The sequence below is a fragment of the Mesocricetus auratus genome, unplaced genomic scaffold, assembly GCF_017639785.1.
Source record: "Mesocricetus auratus isolate SY011 unplaced genomic scaffold, BCM_Maur_2.0 Super-Scaffold_100053, whole genome shotgun sequence".
Lineage (NCBI taxonomy): Eukaryota > Metazoa > Chordata > Mammalia > Rodentia > Cricetidae > Mesocricetus > Mesocricetus auratus.
The window spans coordinates 552,073-570,027 of NW_024429230.1; the positions used below are offsets into that span (position 1 = coordinate 552,073).

A 17,955-nucleotide genomic window follows, 5' to 3' on the forward strand; every position below is an offset into this window, starting at 1 on the left:
AGAAAACGCCTTCCTGTTTCCCTGTACAAGAGTGCTGGCGGATGGCCCCGCCCACCCTCAAGGATCCAATCCCTGGGACCAAAGGGACCGCTCCCAGAAGAGTGTGGAGTGCCCACCTCCACGTCAGAGGGATGGAGGGGGTCGGGATAGCCCCAGGCAGGGGACGGAAGGGCCCAGAACTCCCCACCCCAGCAGGTCCCTGTAGTCGGAGAGACTCCTGCAACCCACTGTGCAGAGGTAAAACAGCAGTCAAGTTTATTATCACAGGACTCCTGCCCATGTTGAGAGGCCAGGGACTTCATCACCCTGGGTCTACAACCAGCGCACTAAGAGAAGGGAAAGGGACCCCAGGGGGGGGGGGGAGGGGCGGGGTGGCAGGCAAGAGATGGAGACAGAGTGTGCTTGCGGCTTTGGAGGAAGGTCCCTGTGTCTCCACGTCCTCAGAACAGAAGCAGGGGCCAGCATGTGCAGGCAGAGGTAGGTATTGGAGGACTGCAGATTTCAATCCTTTCCTGGGCGGGAGTAGGACTTGGGTGCTGGGAAGCCCCTGCCAACGTGGGTCCTTCCCTGGGACTCCCCTCAACCTCCTGGGCTCACAGTCCCACCCACCCCACCCCTAACTCTGTAAAGAGGACACAGATCTTCCGAAGCCTCTTGCCACCAGGGAGAGGGAGGAAGCCAAGAAAACTTTAATTCCTAACCCTGAGAGCGGGCACTGGGGCAGACTGGGTCAAACCTCCCCCTCCCTTCTGGCCCACAGCGTCACAATCCGGCAGAAGGACCAGGCTTGGATAAAGTGTTCCCTTGGGAGCCCGTGCCACCGGGGAGCTCATATCCTATAAGGCTCCTGGGAGCTGCTCCAGCTTCTGGGGGCCGGGGATGAGGTCTCAGGGTCAGGGGAAGTCACTTCAGGAAAGCAGTGGGACTTAGGAAAGAGGCCCCAAGCGTTGCTTCAGGAACTCTCTCCACGTGTGGGCAAGGGGAGCTGGAGGACTCTAACTGGCAGCCTTCCTGTCCCTCAGCTGTGAGACTCCCGAGGGCAGGCAGCTTCCTGCAGTAAGCGCTCCCGGGTGTGTGTGCCCGCTGCCCTCTCCTGCCACTGCCCTGAACTTTCTTTCTCCCCGGGTTTGCCCCCCTCAAGGCTGCAGATGCCGGGGCTCCTTCAAGACTGAAGACAGGTGAAGGTAAAGGTAGAAACCATCACTGCCATAGCCCAGAGCAAGGCACGGTGCCTGGGACACAGTAGGAGCTTTCTGAGAGCCTAGGATGTATGTAGCAAATAATGCAGGAATCAAGTCCACCTTTGCTTCCTCCCAGTACGTCAAGGCGGCATAAGTGATTTGGCCACTGTGGTCCATATTGGGTTTGATTTTTCTGGGTCCTCTTGGGGAGACAGGGGAGGAGCCCCGAGGCCAGCCTGCACATCTCCATCCATACAGGCCTTGATTTCTGTCTCATCCGTTACTTTGTAGGCTCTCTCTCTCTCTCTGAACAGCTGCTGACCACCTCATCTGGGCTGTGTGTGGTTTGAGATACAAGAGGAAGGGCAGGGAATGTCATGGGTTGGGGAGGGCAGGACCCTTGGGTCTCATGCAGAGATGGGGATTTTCTGTGGTCTAGGGTCAGAGTCAGAGTCTGTTCCGTCCTTGAGGTCCAGGCCTCGGATGAGTAGCCAGAGCCGGGAGCACCTGTGCAGAAGCAGGGATCCCAGGCTGAGGACCACCGCCAGCCACGCCAGCCCCAGCAGGATCCATATAGCTGCCAGGCTCCGGTACACCGCGATGTAATGCTTGCTGGGGTCTGTGCCTGCCAGGGAAGGGTGGTGGCTCGTGTCTGAGGGCACTGTCACCCCCAGCGTCCGTGGGAATGCTGTCTCCCTGGCCCTCATATGAGGGACTAACGATGGAGGAAGTAGTGATAGGTATCACACTAGAGCCTTCTGAGGATGTCACCGAGAGTCCACAGTGACCCCAGAAGTGACCAGCAGGTACCTCCCTGCTCCCCAGCACCCACCAAGGCACCCTGACCATCCCATCCTCACCGACAACATAGTCTCCGAAGCCAATGGTGCTGAGGGTGATGAAGGCAAAATAGAAGCCCTCACGGAAGCTCCAGCCCTCCACGTGGCTGAAGAGCATGGGCGGGAAGATGAGAATGACCAGGGTCCCCAAGGTCAGGAACAGAGCCAGGCCCAGGACCTGCAGGAGCTGGGAGGGGAGAGACGACACTTGAGACCACTTGGAAGGTTCTGAAAGTACATGGGGGAGGTCTGGGTGTGGGCAGGGCAGTAGCTAAGCCTCCCACTCTCTCCCCGGCTGCAGACTTTTGGGTGGGGCTGTGCCCATGGGCATGTGACATGTATGTGCCAAGCTTTCCTGGGCAGGGGAATGTGTTAGCGGGTCAAGGAAGGAGCCAAAGACTCCTTTTGAACTTGAGAATCACACCTGAGCAGACTCCCTGGGGCGCTCAGACCTGGGATAAGACGACTGTCACCCACCGAACTGTCCCAAGTCCCTCTGTGGCAGTAAGCTCTATGGGGCATGCTGGGGACTGCTTTGGACCACGCGTAAGAATGTTGGGTGCCCGTGATGTTCAGATTCTCCACCAAAGAAGGATGCCGCCCAGAGCTGCCTGGCACAGGGCACCATCCTCGCAGGGAAGTCGTACCCAGGCCTGGCCCTCAACCCTTCGCAGGCAGACTCCATAGCCACATGTAACTGCAGAGCCCTTTGAGGCCACGCCCTGCCCAGTCTGCATCCCTTTTCCAGTTCTCTCTCTTCCCAGCCCTGCAGCTTTGCAAACTGACTCAGATGTCTGTATACCCAGCCCATCTCCCAGTTTTCAGCTATCCATCCCAGAGGGCCCGCAGGGGAGGGAGGACTCTACCTTACCTGGGAATGCCGGGGATGACCCTCCCACCTGTCCAGTGTGGTCAGGTGGGCACGCAGGCCTGTGCCCAGGTGGTTGAGGAAGACCACGTTGAGTGGGATGCCCATCAGGGCATAGAAGACACAGAAGACCTGACCTGCCTCCGTGCTGGGCGCCAGGTTTCCGTAGCCTACAGGGCAAGGGAGTGTGCAGATCAAGGGAAGAGGGAGCCCAGAACCACACCCCATCTGCATCTGTGCCCCCCCAGGCAAGCAGAGGCTTGTCTCCATCATCCCTGGGGAATGATCCCTGTCCCCTCCCCCTGGTAAGCAGAGGCTTGTCTCCATCATCTCTGGGGAAGGAGAGGCTCCCTGTCCCCATGGACACTCACCCTATTCTCTGCTAGAACAATCTCTACTTATAGAAGGCTCATCTCCCACGATTCTGCCTCCACGAAGCCCTCCTGACTGCCACCCTCTGCCTCTCTGAGATGTTTCCTGTCATTTTCATCTAATTATGTGTTGCCTTATGTAATCATAGCAATTTATTCCCTCTTTGATGGAAGAAAAACTCTGAAGGCTGGGACAAATCCAGGTCTACACCCTGGCCCCGGCTCTGTCATCCGCCTGGGTTGACAAGGAAGATGAGTGGAAATGGACTTGGGCTTAACTGACTGGAAGGGAGGCCCATGTGAGAGGGGCCTCGGGGCTCATAAGGGGGGAGTAGGGTGCTCTTTCTGTGGTAACCATCTCCTCGGGACACTGGGCCTTGAGGAACAGCCCTGTGCACAAATGCCTCCATCTGGAGTCCCTCCATCTCTCCCTGAGCGGACTCTCACCCCAGGTGTGAGCTTGGTGCACAGGGTTGACACACCAGGACCAGCATCTGCTGGGCAGGACTGAAGTCTCTAGAAGTCAGGCCCTCGTTCCCGCCTTTTACGTTGCCGTGCTGAGGATGGGCTCTGCTTAGCCCAGAGCCTTCAGCCACAGCCAGCTTGTCTGCCCTCGAGTCTCACCTACCCTCTTCCCCGTCTGGGCCTTACATGCCCCTCCGGGAGAGGCCACATCCCTGTCCCAGTGATGGCTCTTGAAGGGCTCCCGAGCTGAGCAGGGCTCAGGGGACCCCTCTCTCCTTTCCCTTTACCTATGGTGGTGACCACTGTGCCTGCATAGAAGAAACTGCTCCCAAAGTCCCAGTTGCTGGGGTTGGTGGAGTTGCCTCTGGGGTTCACGCCTTTCACCCGGGCTTCCAGGACGACCTGTGAAAGTGGCTGGGTTAGTGAGTGCAAGCTGTCACCAAGCTTTCGTGTCTCTCAGATAGCCTTGCTCCTGTTCCACAGAAAATGACGGCGGAGTGGCTAAGACACTGGTTAGAGGCGGACTGGGGTGTGTGCTCTAATGAGCTAGCGGAGGGCCTGAGGAGGTGGCATGGATTTGCTGATAGCTTGAAAGTATTACCCTTACACACGCGCGCACGGGAGGGCACACACACGCGCACACACACACAGAGGGGGAGAGAGAAGGTGAGAAGGTTTTGTGAGAATGTTTCTGGAAGGGTCTGCTGCCAAAATGGGGTCTGGGGCTGCCCTCCCACGCGGCAGGTGGTGAGAGCAAGAGCTTTCCTGGGCATCCAGAGGAAGCTGGTAACCTTGTTCTCTGGTGCCCCCTAGTGAGTACAGCCTGTACCCGCACGAGAAATTCCATCAGAGAGGCCCACAAAAGGGTGTGTGTGTGTGTTTGTGTGTGTGTGTGTGTCTGTCCGTCCGTCCATCTGTCTGTAAGTGGGTATACAATGGTATTGTGTACATGTGGTGTGTAGACCGAATGTGCAGTGCTCTGTGTGTGTGTGTGTGTGTGTGTGTGTGTGTATGTGTGTGTCTATGTTCTGTGCAGCGCTGGGTATGTGTGTGTATGTGTGCTGTATGTGTCTATGTTTTATGTTTCTAGAACAGGAACCTTAATAGGCTTAAGCCTTCACCCTCAACCCCTTATGGGGGAATGGGCAGGTTCGGTCTCCCCAAACTCTAGCCCTCTCCTCTTTAACTGGGAACTTGTCACAGGATGGTGGCAGCTCAGCTTTGATATCTGGTCGTGCCCCAAAGGCAGGGGAACCATTGGGAACCATTGCTCCTGCCTCCCTTTCCTGTGGGAACCTGATTCTTCATAGACGGGCCGGAGGCCTAGACCCGTGTGGCCAGAACTAATCTCTTTCCCACACACCCAGAGTCCTGAGCCTGGCGTTCCAGAGCATGCCCCCTCCCTGGAGACTTTCACTTATGGGGACACCCACTGCACCTCTGAGCCCTCCATCTGTGGGGGAGGGGCTCCGACCCCTCCGAGGGTGGATGAGTGGACTCAGAACCCAGTGGTGAAGGAGAAAGGGCTGATGGACAGACAAGTTTGCTTCCGCGTGGAGCCACATTTGAATACTCAGCTCTGTTTCTGACTCAGTGTGGGGTCCCTTGGGGACTGGGTTCCCCCAAATCTTACCTCCAAGCTCCGCTCGCCCTGGAAGGTAAGAGTCTGTCCTGAGACTGGGGACTTCCAGGGGTGTGTCTGTCCCATCTTTCCCAGGGAGACCCTCGGCTAAGCCCCCTTGGGATGCAGTCGAATCTAGTAAATCCTTGCCCTGTGACTATAGAGCTGGTTCAGGTCTTGCAACCTGTCTGCCAAGTTCTCATTCCTGGTTCCACTTCCAGCTCGGGGAGGCGGGGGAGAGGTTTAGGTGCTTCTGGCTTACTTCTGGGATGTTGGAAAGTAGTACCATCCTGAGTAACTGTAAGTGGAGTATACCCTGGAACAGCAGGGACAGTACCCCCTGCTCACATATCATCCTGTAGGCCAGCGGCTCTCCGTCCCAGGTGAGTCAGCAGGCTGGGTGGGAGCTGACGCTTGCTTTCCTAACGGGCCCTCAGGCGCTGCTGCTGGGGGGCGGGAGGTCCCGCGCTAAGAACCCCCACTTTCAGCAGGACCCTGTCCTCAGCACGTGGACTAGTTTGCCGAGGGAAGGGTAAGGATCTCCACAGCAGGAAGCGAGGCTGTGAGCTCTGCATCCTCGGTCCACACTCTGCCTCTCTCTGAGTTTGGCTCCCGCCTGCAAACTGGAGACACCTGCAGGTGCTCAGCCCCAGGTGCCGTATCCCTACGGACAGAGCCCTGGTCCCCACCCCAGCACACGGGATCATCGTGCCCACCGCCCTTGGTTTGCCGCGATTGGCGCTTGTTCTGCCCATCTTTTCAGTGGGTTGGTCTTGGCCCAAACACCTAGTTTTTCTTTGTTTCTGGCAGGAGGGGCCCAGACAGGGCGTGAGAGCAGCCAGGGTGCCGTCCGTATCCTGGCAGAATTCCCTGCCCATCAGCCCAGCTGGTCCCCACTTTCGTCTGCATCTCCACCCAGGGACATAAGCTGGGAGCCAGCAGATGGAGCCGCAGTCCTGAGAAGTGGGGGAGTGTGGGCGAGGAAATTTCTAGAGAGTTGATAACTGACAGATCATGTTCATTAGGCAAGAGACACTCAGAGGGGGCCTTTAATCCTCTGTCAAATGTTTAGACCACAGACATGCATGTTCTGTGTGTATGTATGTGTGCATGCATATATGTTTGTGTATGTGCAAATAGTTGTGCCTGTGGCCAGAGGTCAACCTCAGGTGTCACTCCTCAGAGCCATCAGCCTTACTTGGTTTTGCCTTGAGACAGAGGCTCTCGCTGAACTAGAGGCTCGACCTGGTTAGGCTGGCCTGGCCTGGCTAGTGAACTCCCAGGATCCACCTGTCTCCCCAACCCAGCCATCCAAGCTGGGTCACAGGTACTTACAGCCATACCCAGAGTCATACATGGGTGCTAAGGGTTCGAGTTCAGGTCCCTACGCTTGTAAAGGAAGTTTTCTTTCATACTAAGCTATCTCCAGCTTTCCACATTTTTTTTTTGAGACAGGCTTTCTCTCACTGGCCTGGGGCCTGCCCATTTGCCAAGGCTGGCTGGTCAGAGAGTCTAGGAGTCTGCCTATCTGGGCCTCTCCAGTCCTGGGATTACAAATCACCCTGCCTGACCTTTGATTTTTTATCTAAAATTAATTTTAATTAGTACACGTGTGTGTACACGTGTGGACATGCGTGTGTCACTGTAAGGGTGTCAAAATTAGGGGACAGCTTTCCAGGAGCTGATTAGGGGACAGCTTTCCAGGAGCTGGTTCTCTCCGTACACCACGTGGGCTCCAGGACTTGAACTCAGGTCATCAGGCTCCATGCCAAGTGCCGTCTTACCTGCCCACACCGGGCTTTGCGGCACGGGGTCTGGGCATCGAGCTGAGGCCCTCGGATTTCTCAGACATTTAACTGACTGAGTCCCCTCCCCAACCCCAGATATGCTCTTTCTTCTCACCTTACCGATTAGACATTTAAGTTAAGTAGCATAGGTCACATAGCAGACCTGCGGGTCAGGGGCTGTACTAGACTCTCCAGGCTCCAGTTTCCTCTGCTTCTGAACAGGAAACCAACCTCTGGGTGGTGGCTCTCCCCGGCCCCTCCGTCCACCTCCCCACTCTTCCTGGCCCATCCTTCCCCGCTCCCTCACCTGCACAAACTGCTCCAGGGCCTGCTGGTCCAGGCAGGTGTAGTTCTCTAAGAAGCGCAGCTTTTCCAGCTGGAACTGGTCTCTGGATTGAGCCTCTGCCTGCTTCTCCAGCAGCTGGAAGATGGTGGCCCCAAGCAGCAGGTAGCAGATGTAGGCCAGAAGCAGGGGCAATACCTGGCCACCCCAGCAGCTACAGAGGCCAGCACGGGGCATGGTGCGGCTAGGACTCTGCAGCAGCTGTCAGGGTGGCTGTGGGGAGCGGCGGTGGCGACAGGAGGTGAGCACCCCTGCTCCTGCCTTCCCTGTCCTCCACCTCACAGGTGTCTGCGGCAGGGGAGTCTGTTTGAACAGCGCGGTGTGCAAACAGGCCGCCATCCCCCACCCAGCCTTGTTTTTCCATGCACAGCAGCAAGGTAGCAAACGCATGGGCCCCTCAGGAACACCTGCAGGCTCCTCCTGGGCACATCTGGTCTCATCCTCTGCTTCCAAGCGAGGCTGAGTCCGCCAGGCGATCTGAAGGGAACTCACTGAGCTGGGTCTAAAAGGGCTCTTGACAACTTCGGACTCCTCACTTGGGAAGGCTCCCAGCACAATACGGGGAGCAGGGAGGGAAGGCTCACAGGGGTGTGGGTTGGCCTTGCTCACCGAATGGAATAGGGAGGACTGTTCTGCCTGTGGGGAAGACCTGATGATGAATCAGCCGGAGTGAAACAGATCAGAGCAGGGTAAACAGGCAGATGACAGCCTTGCTTAGCAGCATTATCAATCAGTTCCACTGATGCACGGGAGGCCCTGGGAACCACCGGGTACCACTTCTGCCAATGGTCTGTCTTGCTTGAGACCCTTGAGCAAGTTATCTGGAGGATGCTGAGTTCGGGAGACGCAAGCGTGGAGAAGCCAGACGTGAGCCGTCACCCCCACAGTGCTGTCAGCGGGTCCTTGCGGCACTGGTGGGCCCGTGGTGCCTTGGTTGGTCTTCATGGACGTGACAGCTTTATTGGCATAGCTCCTGACATACATTGAAAGTGGCCACTCCCACGGTGTCCTTGAAAACACCCGACAAAAGCAACTTCAGGAAGGAAGGGTTTACTGTGGTTCATAGTGTAGGGTTAGCTCATCTCCACAAGGAAAGGCATGGCTGTGGGAGCCTGGGGCAGTCGTGAATTGCATCCACATTGCATCCGCAGTCAGGAGGCAAAGTGAGGTGAGCACTGGCCGTCAGTTGTTATTGTTTTCAAGACAGGGGTTCAAAAAGCCCTGTGTAGCCTCAGCTGTCCTAGAACTCTCCGTATAGACCAGGCTGGCCTCAAACACACACAGATCCGCCTGCTTCTGCCTCCTGAGTCCTGGGGTTAAAGGCATGCGCCACCAACACGCGGCTGCCTTCTCCATTTTCACTCAATCTGGGAGTCCAGTCATTGGTCATCCTGCTTACATTTAGCAAGGATCTTCCCACCTCAATAAATTTAGTCTAGAAACTCTCTTACAGAGCGCTCTCTCTCTCTCTCTCTCTCTCTCTCTCTCTCTCTCTCTCTCTCACACACACACACACACACACACACACACACATACAGGGTTGTCTCCTAGCTGATTTTAGATCCTGTCAAGTTGAGAGTCAACACTGACTGTCGCACATGGTTTGACATGGTTTGTTCTGTATCCACAGGGTCATAAGGCCACATCACTATGGTTTGTTCTGTATCCACAGGGCCATAAGGCCACACCACTATGGTTTGTTCTGTATCCACAGGGTCATAAGGCCACACCACTATGGTTTGTTCTGTATCCACAGGGCCATAAGGCCACACCACTATCAAAGAAGGACCTCCTCCTATGTTGGCCATTGCTCCTCACTTCACCCAAGTCTGCTCGCCAGCCTGTGGGAACCTGTCTTCTGCCTCTAATAGACTTCCCTATTCTGGAAATTTCATGTAAAAGAAACGTGACAGAGGTGAGGTCTAGGTCCTCTTCTCTGCCTTTTTCTCTTGGTGTTTCCTGGCTCTGATCTCATGTGAAAAGGCAGGGTGTCCATGAGAGCATTTACATGGTGGTCATGTCACAGCTGTCCAGTACCAGATGGGACATATTAGGGTCAAGTCATTAAGCAGACAGGATTCTAGAACTGAGCTGCCCCCGTCAAAAGGGACGTGAGCCTCACAGGTGTGGCCATCAACTAGAAGAAGCTGTGGTGTTAAGATGCTGTGGCTAGCCTGTCAAGACAAACAACCCCCCTACTTCTGTGCCGAGGGACGATGAAAGAATGCACATGCTGGTGGTAGAATGTAGTAATCTGAATAAAAACGCCCCCAGAGGCTCATAGATGTAAATGCTCAGTCCCTAGTTGCTTGAACTGTTTTGGAAGGATCGGGAGGTATGGCCTTGTTGGAGGCAGTGTGTCACCATCCCATGTCAGGCCTAGTTAGTGTTCCCTCTGCCTCATGCTTGTGGATCAAGATGTAGGGTCTCAGCTACTGCTACAAGTGTCACACCATGTCTGCCTGCCGGCTGCAGTGTTCCTGGCCATGTAGAAATAGACTCACCCCCTGAAACTGTAAGCCAGGCCCCAGCAATCTTTCTTCTATACGTTTCTTTGGTCACGGTGTCTCTTAACAAAACTAGAAAAGTAACTAAGACAGGGGCCTACAGAAAACCAAAACAAGGGAGAGCATTTTTATGATTTTCAAGTTTATGAGAGAAAGAGTAACATAGGGTTTCTCCTCTGCTACAAGGCCCAGTATAGAACACAGCACAACATTACAGGCGTGAGGTGAGGCAGGGGCATGGCTGCTTGGTATTAAGAGCAAGAACAGGTGTGGTCTGTTTTGGAGGGAATGTGAGGAGAGCTGGGGAGTCATCTTTTCTGAAACCTCCTGCTGGTTCTGTTTCTGATGCTTCCAGGATGGGATCTCTCTCAAGAACACAGTCACTGGCTCGGCAGTGGTGATGGTGCACGCCTTTAATCCTAGCACTCGGGAGGCAGAGGCAGGCGGATCTCTGAGTTTGAAGTCAGCCTGGTCTACAGAGCGAGTTCCAGGACAGCCTCCAAAACAATACAGAGAAACCTGTCTCGAACCCCCCCCCCAAAAAAACAACCCACAGTCACGTGGTTGGGGAACTTCTGAAAGCTCATTGTTTTGAGACAGTGTCTTTATTTATTTATTTATTTATTTATTTATTTATTTATTTATTTATTTTGGTTTTTCGAGACAGGGTTTCTCTGTGGCTTTGGAGGCTGTCTGGAGTGAGCAGACACTTTTTCTCATCTTCCCAGGGAAAGCCACAGAACCCTCCCTCCATCCCTTCTTCCCTCCATCCTTTCTTCCCTCCCTCCCTTCTTCTACAACCCACAGTGAGTGTCCTCTGTGTGTTGGGGTCTGCCAGCCTTTGATTTCTGGGCTATCAGATCCTCCCCACGTCCTAGCCCAAGTATCTCCCTATGTAGACAGTGCCCCACTGTGAGCGAGGACTAGACACAAGGCATGATTTATAGCCCCTTTCAGGGAATTATTACTGCTAACGGGCAGAGACAATTTGTGCTTCCCAAGTGGGGAGGGCAAAATCAATTAATGACAAACATAAAATGGCCAGGCAGCCTGGATGGCAGAGCGTGGTCTAACATCTGGAGGTGATAAGAGATTTTCTGAAGCTGAACTAATAGAGAGATTAGAGGGGGAAAAAAACTCAGATCAATCCCATGTACAATGGTCAGAGAATCCAGAGTAAACAGAGTAGATGGGCTTCGGCTTTCCTTCCATCTGGATGAGCCCTGAGATAAGGGAAAGGCCACCCACCCGATCATCAACATAGGTATTTGCTTATGGATTCACTCAACCGACATGGCTGCAGAGGGGTGAAAGAGAGCTTTCCAAACAGAAGCCAAGGGGGGAGGATGAGGCCCACACGCCCCAGCTTGGCGTCCTGTATGAGAAAGGGCAGGAGAGAGAAGGGGCTACCTTAGTGGCTCAGCTAACAGAACCAGTGGCTGAAACTTGTAGGCAAGGGTGTTGGGGGCTCCCGGAAGTCCCCTTGCTGTAAGAGAACATTCTGTGTGGGGCAGATAATGCAGGTCTCCGTGGGTCTTTATCTAACTGAGAAGTTGATTTCAGAGGAGGCTCAGCTTGCTGTGACCACAAGTGAGGATGTGGGAGGATTTGAGGGGACTCTTCAACTAAGTAAGCAGGCGTGCCTAGTGTTGAATTTTTAAAGATTTATTTATTGTATTATTTCATGTGCATACATGATTTGCTTGCATGAATGTGTGTATACCGTGTGTGTGTGTGTGTGTGTGTGTGTGTGTGTGTGTGTGTGTATCCCCTAGACTGAGTTACAGGTGGTTGTGAGCCCTTGTGTTGAAATTTCTTGTCAAGTTAACATAAGCTAAAGTCATCTGAGAGAAGACCGGACATCAGTTAAGAAGACACCTTCATAAGATGGGGCTCGAGGAAAGCATATAGGGCGTTTTCTTCATCAGCGGTTGGTGGAGGAGGGCCCGGGGCATTGTGACTGGTGTCATCCCTAGGCTGGCATCTACAAGTGAGCAGAATGAGCAATACATGTGGAGCAAGCCAGTAAGCAGCCCTCCTCCATGACCTCTACATCAGCTCCTGTCTCCAGGTTCCTGCCCTGCTTGAGTTCCTGTCCTGACTTCCTTCAGTGATGAACAGTGAAATGGAAATGTAAGCCAAATAAACCCTTTCATTGTTTATGATCTAACAAAGTCAATGAAGATCAGAAAAGCAAAGCAGCCAGCCACTAGCTCTCACCCCTACCTCAGACAGAAATGGGTGACCCTGTCTCCACAATCTTTAGAGGCTCTCCCTGTCTGGAAACCAAATCTTACATGAGACCTTCGCTTCTTCCTTTTATATCTCCCTAGTGCTGGGATTAAAGGCGTGAGCTCTGTGTCTCTTTTAGACTGATTCACTCTTGTGTAGCCCTGGGTGGCCTTGAACTCACAGAGGTCCATCTGCCTGTCTCCTGAGTCCTGGGATTAAAGGTGTGTATCAACACTGTCTGGCTCTATGGCTGTGTCTGGCTTTGCATTTTGATCCCCAGTGGCTTTATTAGATCATAAACAATATTTTACTACATTCCTCCTCGAGTTCCTTTTGCACATGGTGTTTTATCACAGCAATAGTAGCCCTAAATAAGATAACCATCATGTGGATGCTGGGAATTGAACCCAGGTCCCTGCCAGAGCAGTCAGTCCTTTAATCTTGCTCAGTCTTAGCAGTTATTTCTGGAAGGAACATGGTAGGTTTTGGAGGGGGGATTGTTTTGTTGTGATTGTTTGTTTTTAAATACAGAATCCGAGCCTCAACTTGAAGCATGGTTGAGAGATAGAATTGAGAAGACTCTCATCACTTTCCACAGCCCAAGGTTCATTTGAACACCCCCACATCCACAATTCTGATGTCCTGGCCAACACTGGGCTTTCAAAGACCAGGTCTAGAATGGCATGAGGTTGTTCATCTGGCAAGTGACCCCAGAAGCTGCAGCAGAGGAGTCAGAGGGAGGCAAGGATGAGTTGCAGGTAGAATACTGCTGTAGGCACCGGAGCTTGACCCCACTGGGACACCTGGGAGACGCTACAGTACACTTGAGAGTGTTCACGGAGCAGAAAGAAACTGGGTGCTTGCCCACTACCCCTCTGCCTCCCCATGGAGACTGCACCGAAGATGCCAACTGTTCTAACTTGTTTCCTGTTGCTGGGATAACGCCACAACAAAAAAAGAAACGGCTTAGAAAGAGAAAAGGTTTATTTCCGTTTACATCATGAAGAGAAGCCAGGGCGGGAGTCTGGAGGCAGAAACAGAAGCAGAGACCAGAGGAGCGCTGCTTGCCAGCTTGCTCCCATGGGTGGAGCTCCGGAGTCAGTGAAGGGTTAAAGTGAGCTGAGTGGCAGCATTCATCCATCCCAGCTGCCTGATTACAGATGTGTGACCAGCTGCCTCAGGTTCCCGTTTCCCTACCGCACCGGACTGTGTCTCATGAAAACGTAAGTCAGAATTCCTCTTTCCTCGTCTTTGTTGTTGTTGTGAGCCTAGCCTTTAACAACCGAGCCATCTCCCCAGCCCAAATTCTTTCTTTCTTAAGATGCTTTAGCAGGTATTTTGTCATATTGACGTCAGGCAGCTAATACAGTAGATATTAGTATGCATCTCACAAACCAGTGAGTTTTGTTGTGAGTCTCCATACATACATATGATACACTGTGGTCATGTCCCCCCATTGCCCATTCTTGCCCTCATTCTGCCCTTGCCCCCTTCACTTCTGCTTTCTTATGTTGAAAACACTTTGGAGACTGCTGAAAAAGAAAATGCAGTGCCCAAAACAGAAACTCGGGTGAGGTTAGTGACCCACTTGTGTACAGTAAGAGTAATGGAAGAGAAGAAGTTCTTACAGATTTATTCATTTTCTAATCAGCTCACTGGAAGATAGGCTTCGTCCCTTTAGGACATCTGGTTGACCCCACACATGTGTTTTGAAACACTCCATTGAAGAAGCAGAACAGAACTGAGGTCCACATGGAGTCTCTCCTGGGCCAGCCATGGTTCCTATAGATTTTGCTGTTGGTAATGTCTGATCCTCACACCAGAGGGACACTTAACAGCTTTCTAGCAAAGTGCCTCCAAGTCCATGGAACACAGCTGAGGGCAGATATATTTTCTGTACTCTAAAGGCAATGGTGAAAAAGGCTAGCACATAAGATGTTTTAGAGAAATTATGACATGACCCAGGGCCAGAGAAGCAATGGGGCTAGCCTGGGGAAGGGCTGCCTTCTTGAGACGAGGAATGAGGAAGTGGAGCAAGAGAGAACCAAGGCAGCCTGCTGTCCGCTCTTTGTCTAAAGCTGCTTAGCCTGCTGGCTGGTGTTGAGCCGTGGAAGCCTTAAAAAAAAAAATCCAAGGGTCCTTCCTAGTGCGTCTTGGCATCTCCTTCTGTGTCTTTTGTGATTTATCCAGGGCCATGGGCAAAAGCTACTATCCGCACAGCTAGAACTGTATTCAAGGAAACCCTACTCTCACACATTTTACACATACAAGGTCAACTGATAACACTCATGGTCAACCCTTCTCTACACTCCATGCATTAATACCCTGACAGCCCCTAGACATGTGTCACAGAGCACTATCCCTTTGCGTTCCCATTTGGCCTGAATCCCCCCAAATCCCTTGTGTACACACTCCGTGGCCCATGGCTGCCCACACCAGGGGACGACTAACCTGTCCTGTGCTGTGCCTTCCTCTGCTGCACTCCCATTCTTACCCAGCAAGCTCAGCCCGTCCTAACCTACCCTGCCTCTTCCCATCAGATTCTCCTGCATGTTTGTTTAACGTTATCACCCTCATTACAATGCAAGGTCCTGTGCTTGCTCTGACTTTGTCGCCCACCTTGGTCCTGGTGGCTAGTCCTGTCTTCATTAAAAGAATGACCAGGTGAGTGAACCAGTTCCTAGGTAAGGAACTGAGAAGGGAGTCTCTGCCTCTACTGCAATGCAGATATGTTGGTCAAAGGAAGTCCTCGTCTTCGCACGCCGTCACTCGTGTCCTTCCTTGAGGCTGCTTCGGTAGTTTTATATCCTTCTGATGGACATAGCCCCCCCTTTCTCCTGGAGATCAATGCCCTGCACTCCTTGTTATCTCCGGTCTAAAAGCTGTTGCTTTGTATATGTTGTCTAGTTTCAGCCGTAAAGGAGAGTAAATTAGCTCCTACCGTGGCTCATGGCTACAAGCAGCAGATACAACAGGTCTGAAGTATCTTTCAATACATTGAAGAACTACGTTGTTACAGTGAGGACGGCACATGGAGTGTATGTGAGGGGTATGCAAGCCACACTCAGCGGTGGAGATCAGAGGGCTACTTGCAGGAGTCAGCCTTCTTTCTTCTAGGTGGGTCCTGTAGATCAAACTCAGGCCATCGGGGTTGGCAGCAAACACCTTTACTTGCTGTGTCATCTCTTTGGCCTCCAGGAATCCTCTTTTGCAGATCCCAGAAAGCCCTCCCACCCTACTCTTCTTATGGAGGGAGTGGCAGAGCTGAACTCTATCTGGGACTAGACCAGGGTCACCATCCAGGTTAGTTTCCAGAGAGCCCCTTTATCTCCACATTTGGACTCAGACACTCCCTGCCCCTGCTCCACAGGGCTTAGTTGGAGTGTCGGAGCATCTGTTCAAAGCATTCATCCCTTCCTCCTTACATCCATGACATACAAAAGTGTGAGCCCTGAGGGATGGAGAAATGGGTTAGCAGTTAAGAGCACCCACTGCTCTTCCAGAGGCCCTGAGTTCAATTCCCAGCAATCACGAGGTGGCTCACAACCATCTATAATGGGGTGCCTCTCTCTTCTGGCATGCAGGCATACATGCAGATAGAGTACTCATAGACATCAAATAAATAAATAATAAAATCTTTAAAAAAGAGCGTGCATGGGTGATATATACTTCATCTGGGTAAAGTCTGGCTAATATGATAGGTACAAGAGGGAATTTCTGACATCTTTTGGATGGAATGATGTACACGGTGTTTTAAAGTGTTTCACTAATCCCAGCGCTCTAGAGGCAAAGGCAGGTGAATCTCTGTGAGTTCAAGGCCAGCCTGGTCTATAGAGTGAGTTCCAGGACAGCCAGGGCTACACAGAGACGCCCTGTCTCAAAAAACAAAACAAAATTTCAGTGCACAGGAATACTGAGGGGTGAGGTCGGTGAGGACACAGCAAAGAGTTATCTGCAGTCAGCCAGAAGTGGACTGTGGGGCATGGCCGTGAGCGAGGATGGTGAGCTCTGTGTGTGTGATATTACTGAGCCAGAACGGGCGATCACCACAGCCTCCTGACCGTGGGGAGTAAGAGCGTAAAACAGCATGGCTTGTACCTGCAGCTCTGAGGGGCTAGCACTGTGTGAGACCCCATTGTGGGATTCAGCAGGAATTGTTCTTATTTTTTTAGCGTATTTTTAATCCATCGATTAAGTAAGTGGTTAATTAATTTGTTTATGGCATGTGCGCGCCTTCACATTGTGTGTGGAGCGGTCAGAAGGCAACCTATGCGCGCTGGTTTTCTCCTTTTCGAATGCAGACACTGAAGACGGAATTTGGTCGTGAGCCTCCGCAGCAAGCAGCCTTTAAGGCGGAGTCATCTCACTGGCTTTTTCATATATATATTCCACCCTGTCCTAACCCAGCTCTAGGGCAGGAAGGGAGTCAAGGCATGTCCTAGCTAAAAAGGTTATGTGCTCAGCTCTGAAGCCTTTTAGACACCCCGGGACACGCTCCAGGACATGGCATTGAAATCTCTGGGGAGCCGCCCAGCAATTCAGTGAGAGCTGAATCCCGGTTTCATGAGTCCCGCCTAAGGACCAGTGTGGTCAGCCCCGGGACCACACTGATGTTTCCTCTAACGAGCGGCCTGGGCTGGGATTGGTTGGTGCGGCTGTTGAAAGATGGCTGGGAGCCTGAGCCAGCTCCAACCTCAGAGCCCAGGAGCTTGAGAAGGGACGGCACACAGCAGAGCTGAGAACACACCATAGGGCGCGGCTCCTCACCGGAACAAGCCACCGGACAGCCACACGTCAATGGACCACCACACAGCTCTCCAGGCACCATGTCTGAGTCCCGGCTTAGTGACGGATCTGGAGTAGCGCTGGGGCTGGCATGGTGATGTATCCCTGAAATCGAGGGTATAGTCACAGACATGTCACTAGGATGGGGCCAGGTCTTATCACCAAGGAAGGTCCCCTTCCCTGCTGCCAATTCTGGTGCCTGGTACATTAGGAAAGACTCTGAGGGATTTTATCTCTGAAGAGGTTCACTGGCCAAGTGAGGGTGGAGGCTGCCCGTGGCAGACACTGAGACACTCATGAGCACCTGCTCAAGGCCACAAATGACAGACATAGCCCTGGGACTGAGGCCTTGTCCCTCCGAATCCCCTGAGCACTCTTTCTGACCTCAGGAAGCGATCCAGAACCCAAATGGGAATTGGAGGTTTGTTGGGAGGGACAAAAGCCCCTGGCAGGCCTTTTCCTGGCATCTCTTAGAAGAAGGGAATTGTGGGTATGGGATTGCTCCAAGGGACTTTTCTGGATGGAAACTCTTCCAAATTTGAACATTAAGAGAAGACTACAGGAGGGACCTCCAGAAAGGAGTCAACCTCATTTCCTCAGATGTAAAACCCCGTGCTTGGCAGAGGAAGGACAGGTCTGGTGCCATGGATGACCAATGCCCCTGTTGGGGACATACACCTGTCTGCAGGTGCCCCTGGCAGGGACTTAAACTTCCCCTGGCACTTCCATGAGTCCTAAATCAAGCTGACTCATCCTGGCTCCTAGCGAATGCTCAGAGCAGGGAGCCTTATGCTAAGTTGCCCTCTGGGCTCCTGTTTCCGCTGTAGTCACAAATGCCCAGTAACGGGTCCTGGGAAGAAGCCACAACAGGCAGCACGAAGGGGCAGCATGCTAAATTAAGAGCAGATAACCCCAGCAAAGCAGGGTGTTTGCTTTGGTGGGAGGTGCTGGCCTGG

General features: G+C 52.8%; 2 protein-coding genes across 3 annotated transcripts in view; one reads left to right on the plus strand and one right to left on the minus strand.

The window, feature by feature from the left end:
* Positions 1 to 621: 621 nt before the first annotated feature.
* Positions 622 to 7,712, minus strand: Kcnk16 (potassium two pore domain channel subfamily K member 16). The gene is made up of 5 exons (XM_005083568.2): positions 7,440 to 7,712; positions 4,012 to 4,126; positions 2,892 to 3,058; positions 2,042 to 2,207; positions 622 to 1,806 (listed from the first exon to the last, which is right to left on the minus strand). The coding sequence occupies exons 1-5, from the start codon at positions 7,650 to 7,652 to the stop codon at positions 1,589 to 1,591; spliced, it is 879 nt and encodes a 292-aa protein (XP_005083625.1). The 5' UTR covers positions 7,653 to 7,712; the 3' UTR covers positions 622 to 1,588.
* Positions 7,713 to 13,246: 5,534 nt separating this feature from the next.
* The window catches only part of Nudt13 (nudix hydrolase 13), a 32,500-nt gene continuing 27,791 nt past the window's right edge, over positions 13,247 to 17,955 (plus strand). The window contains exon 1 of one of the 2 annotated variants that reach the window (XM_040735953.1): positions 13,247 to 13,437. In XM_040735953.1, the coding sequence (XP_040591887.1) occupies positions 13,430 to 13,437 (8 nt within the window). In that variant the 5' untranslated portion in view covers positions 13,247 to 13,429. Of the gene's footprint in view, positions 13,438 to 16,365; positions 17,094 to 17,955 lie in introns of those variants that run through there. The other variant, XM_040735952.1, reaches the window with a different exon arrangement.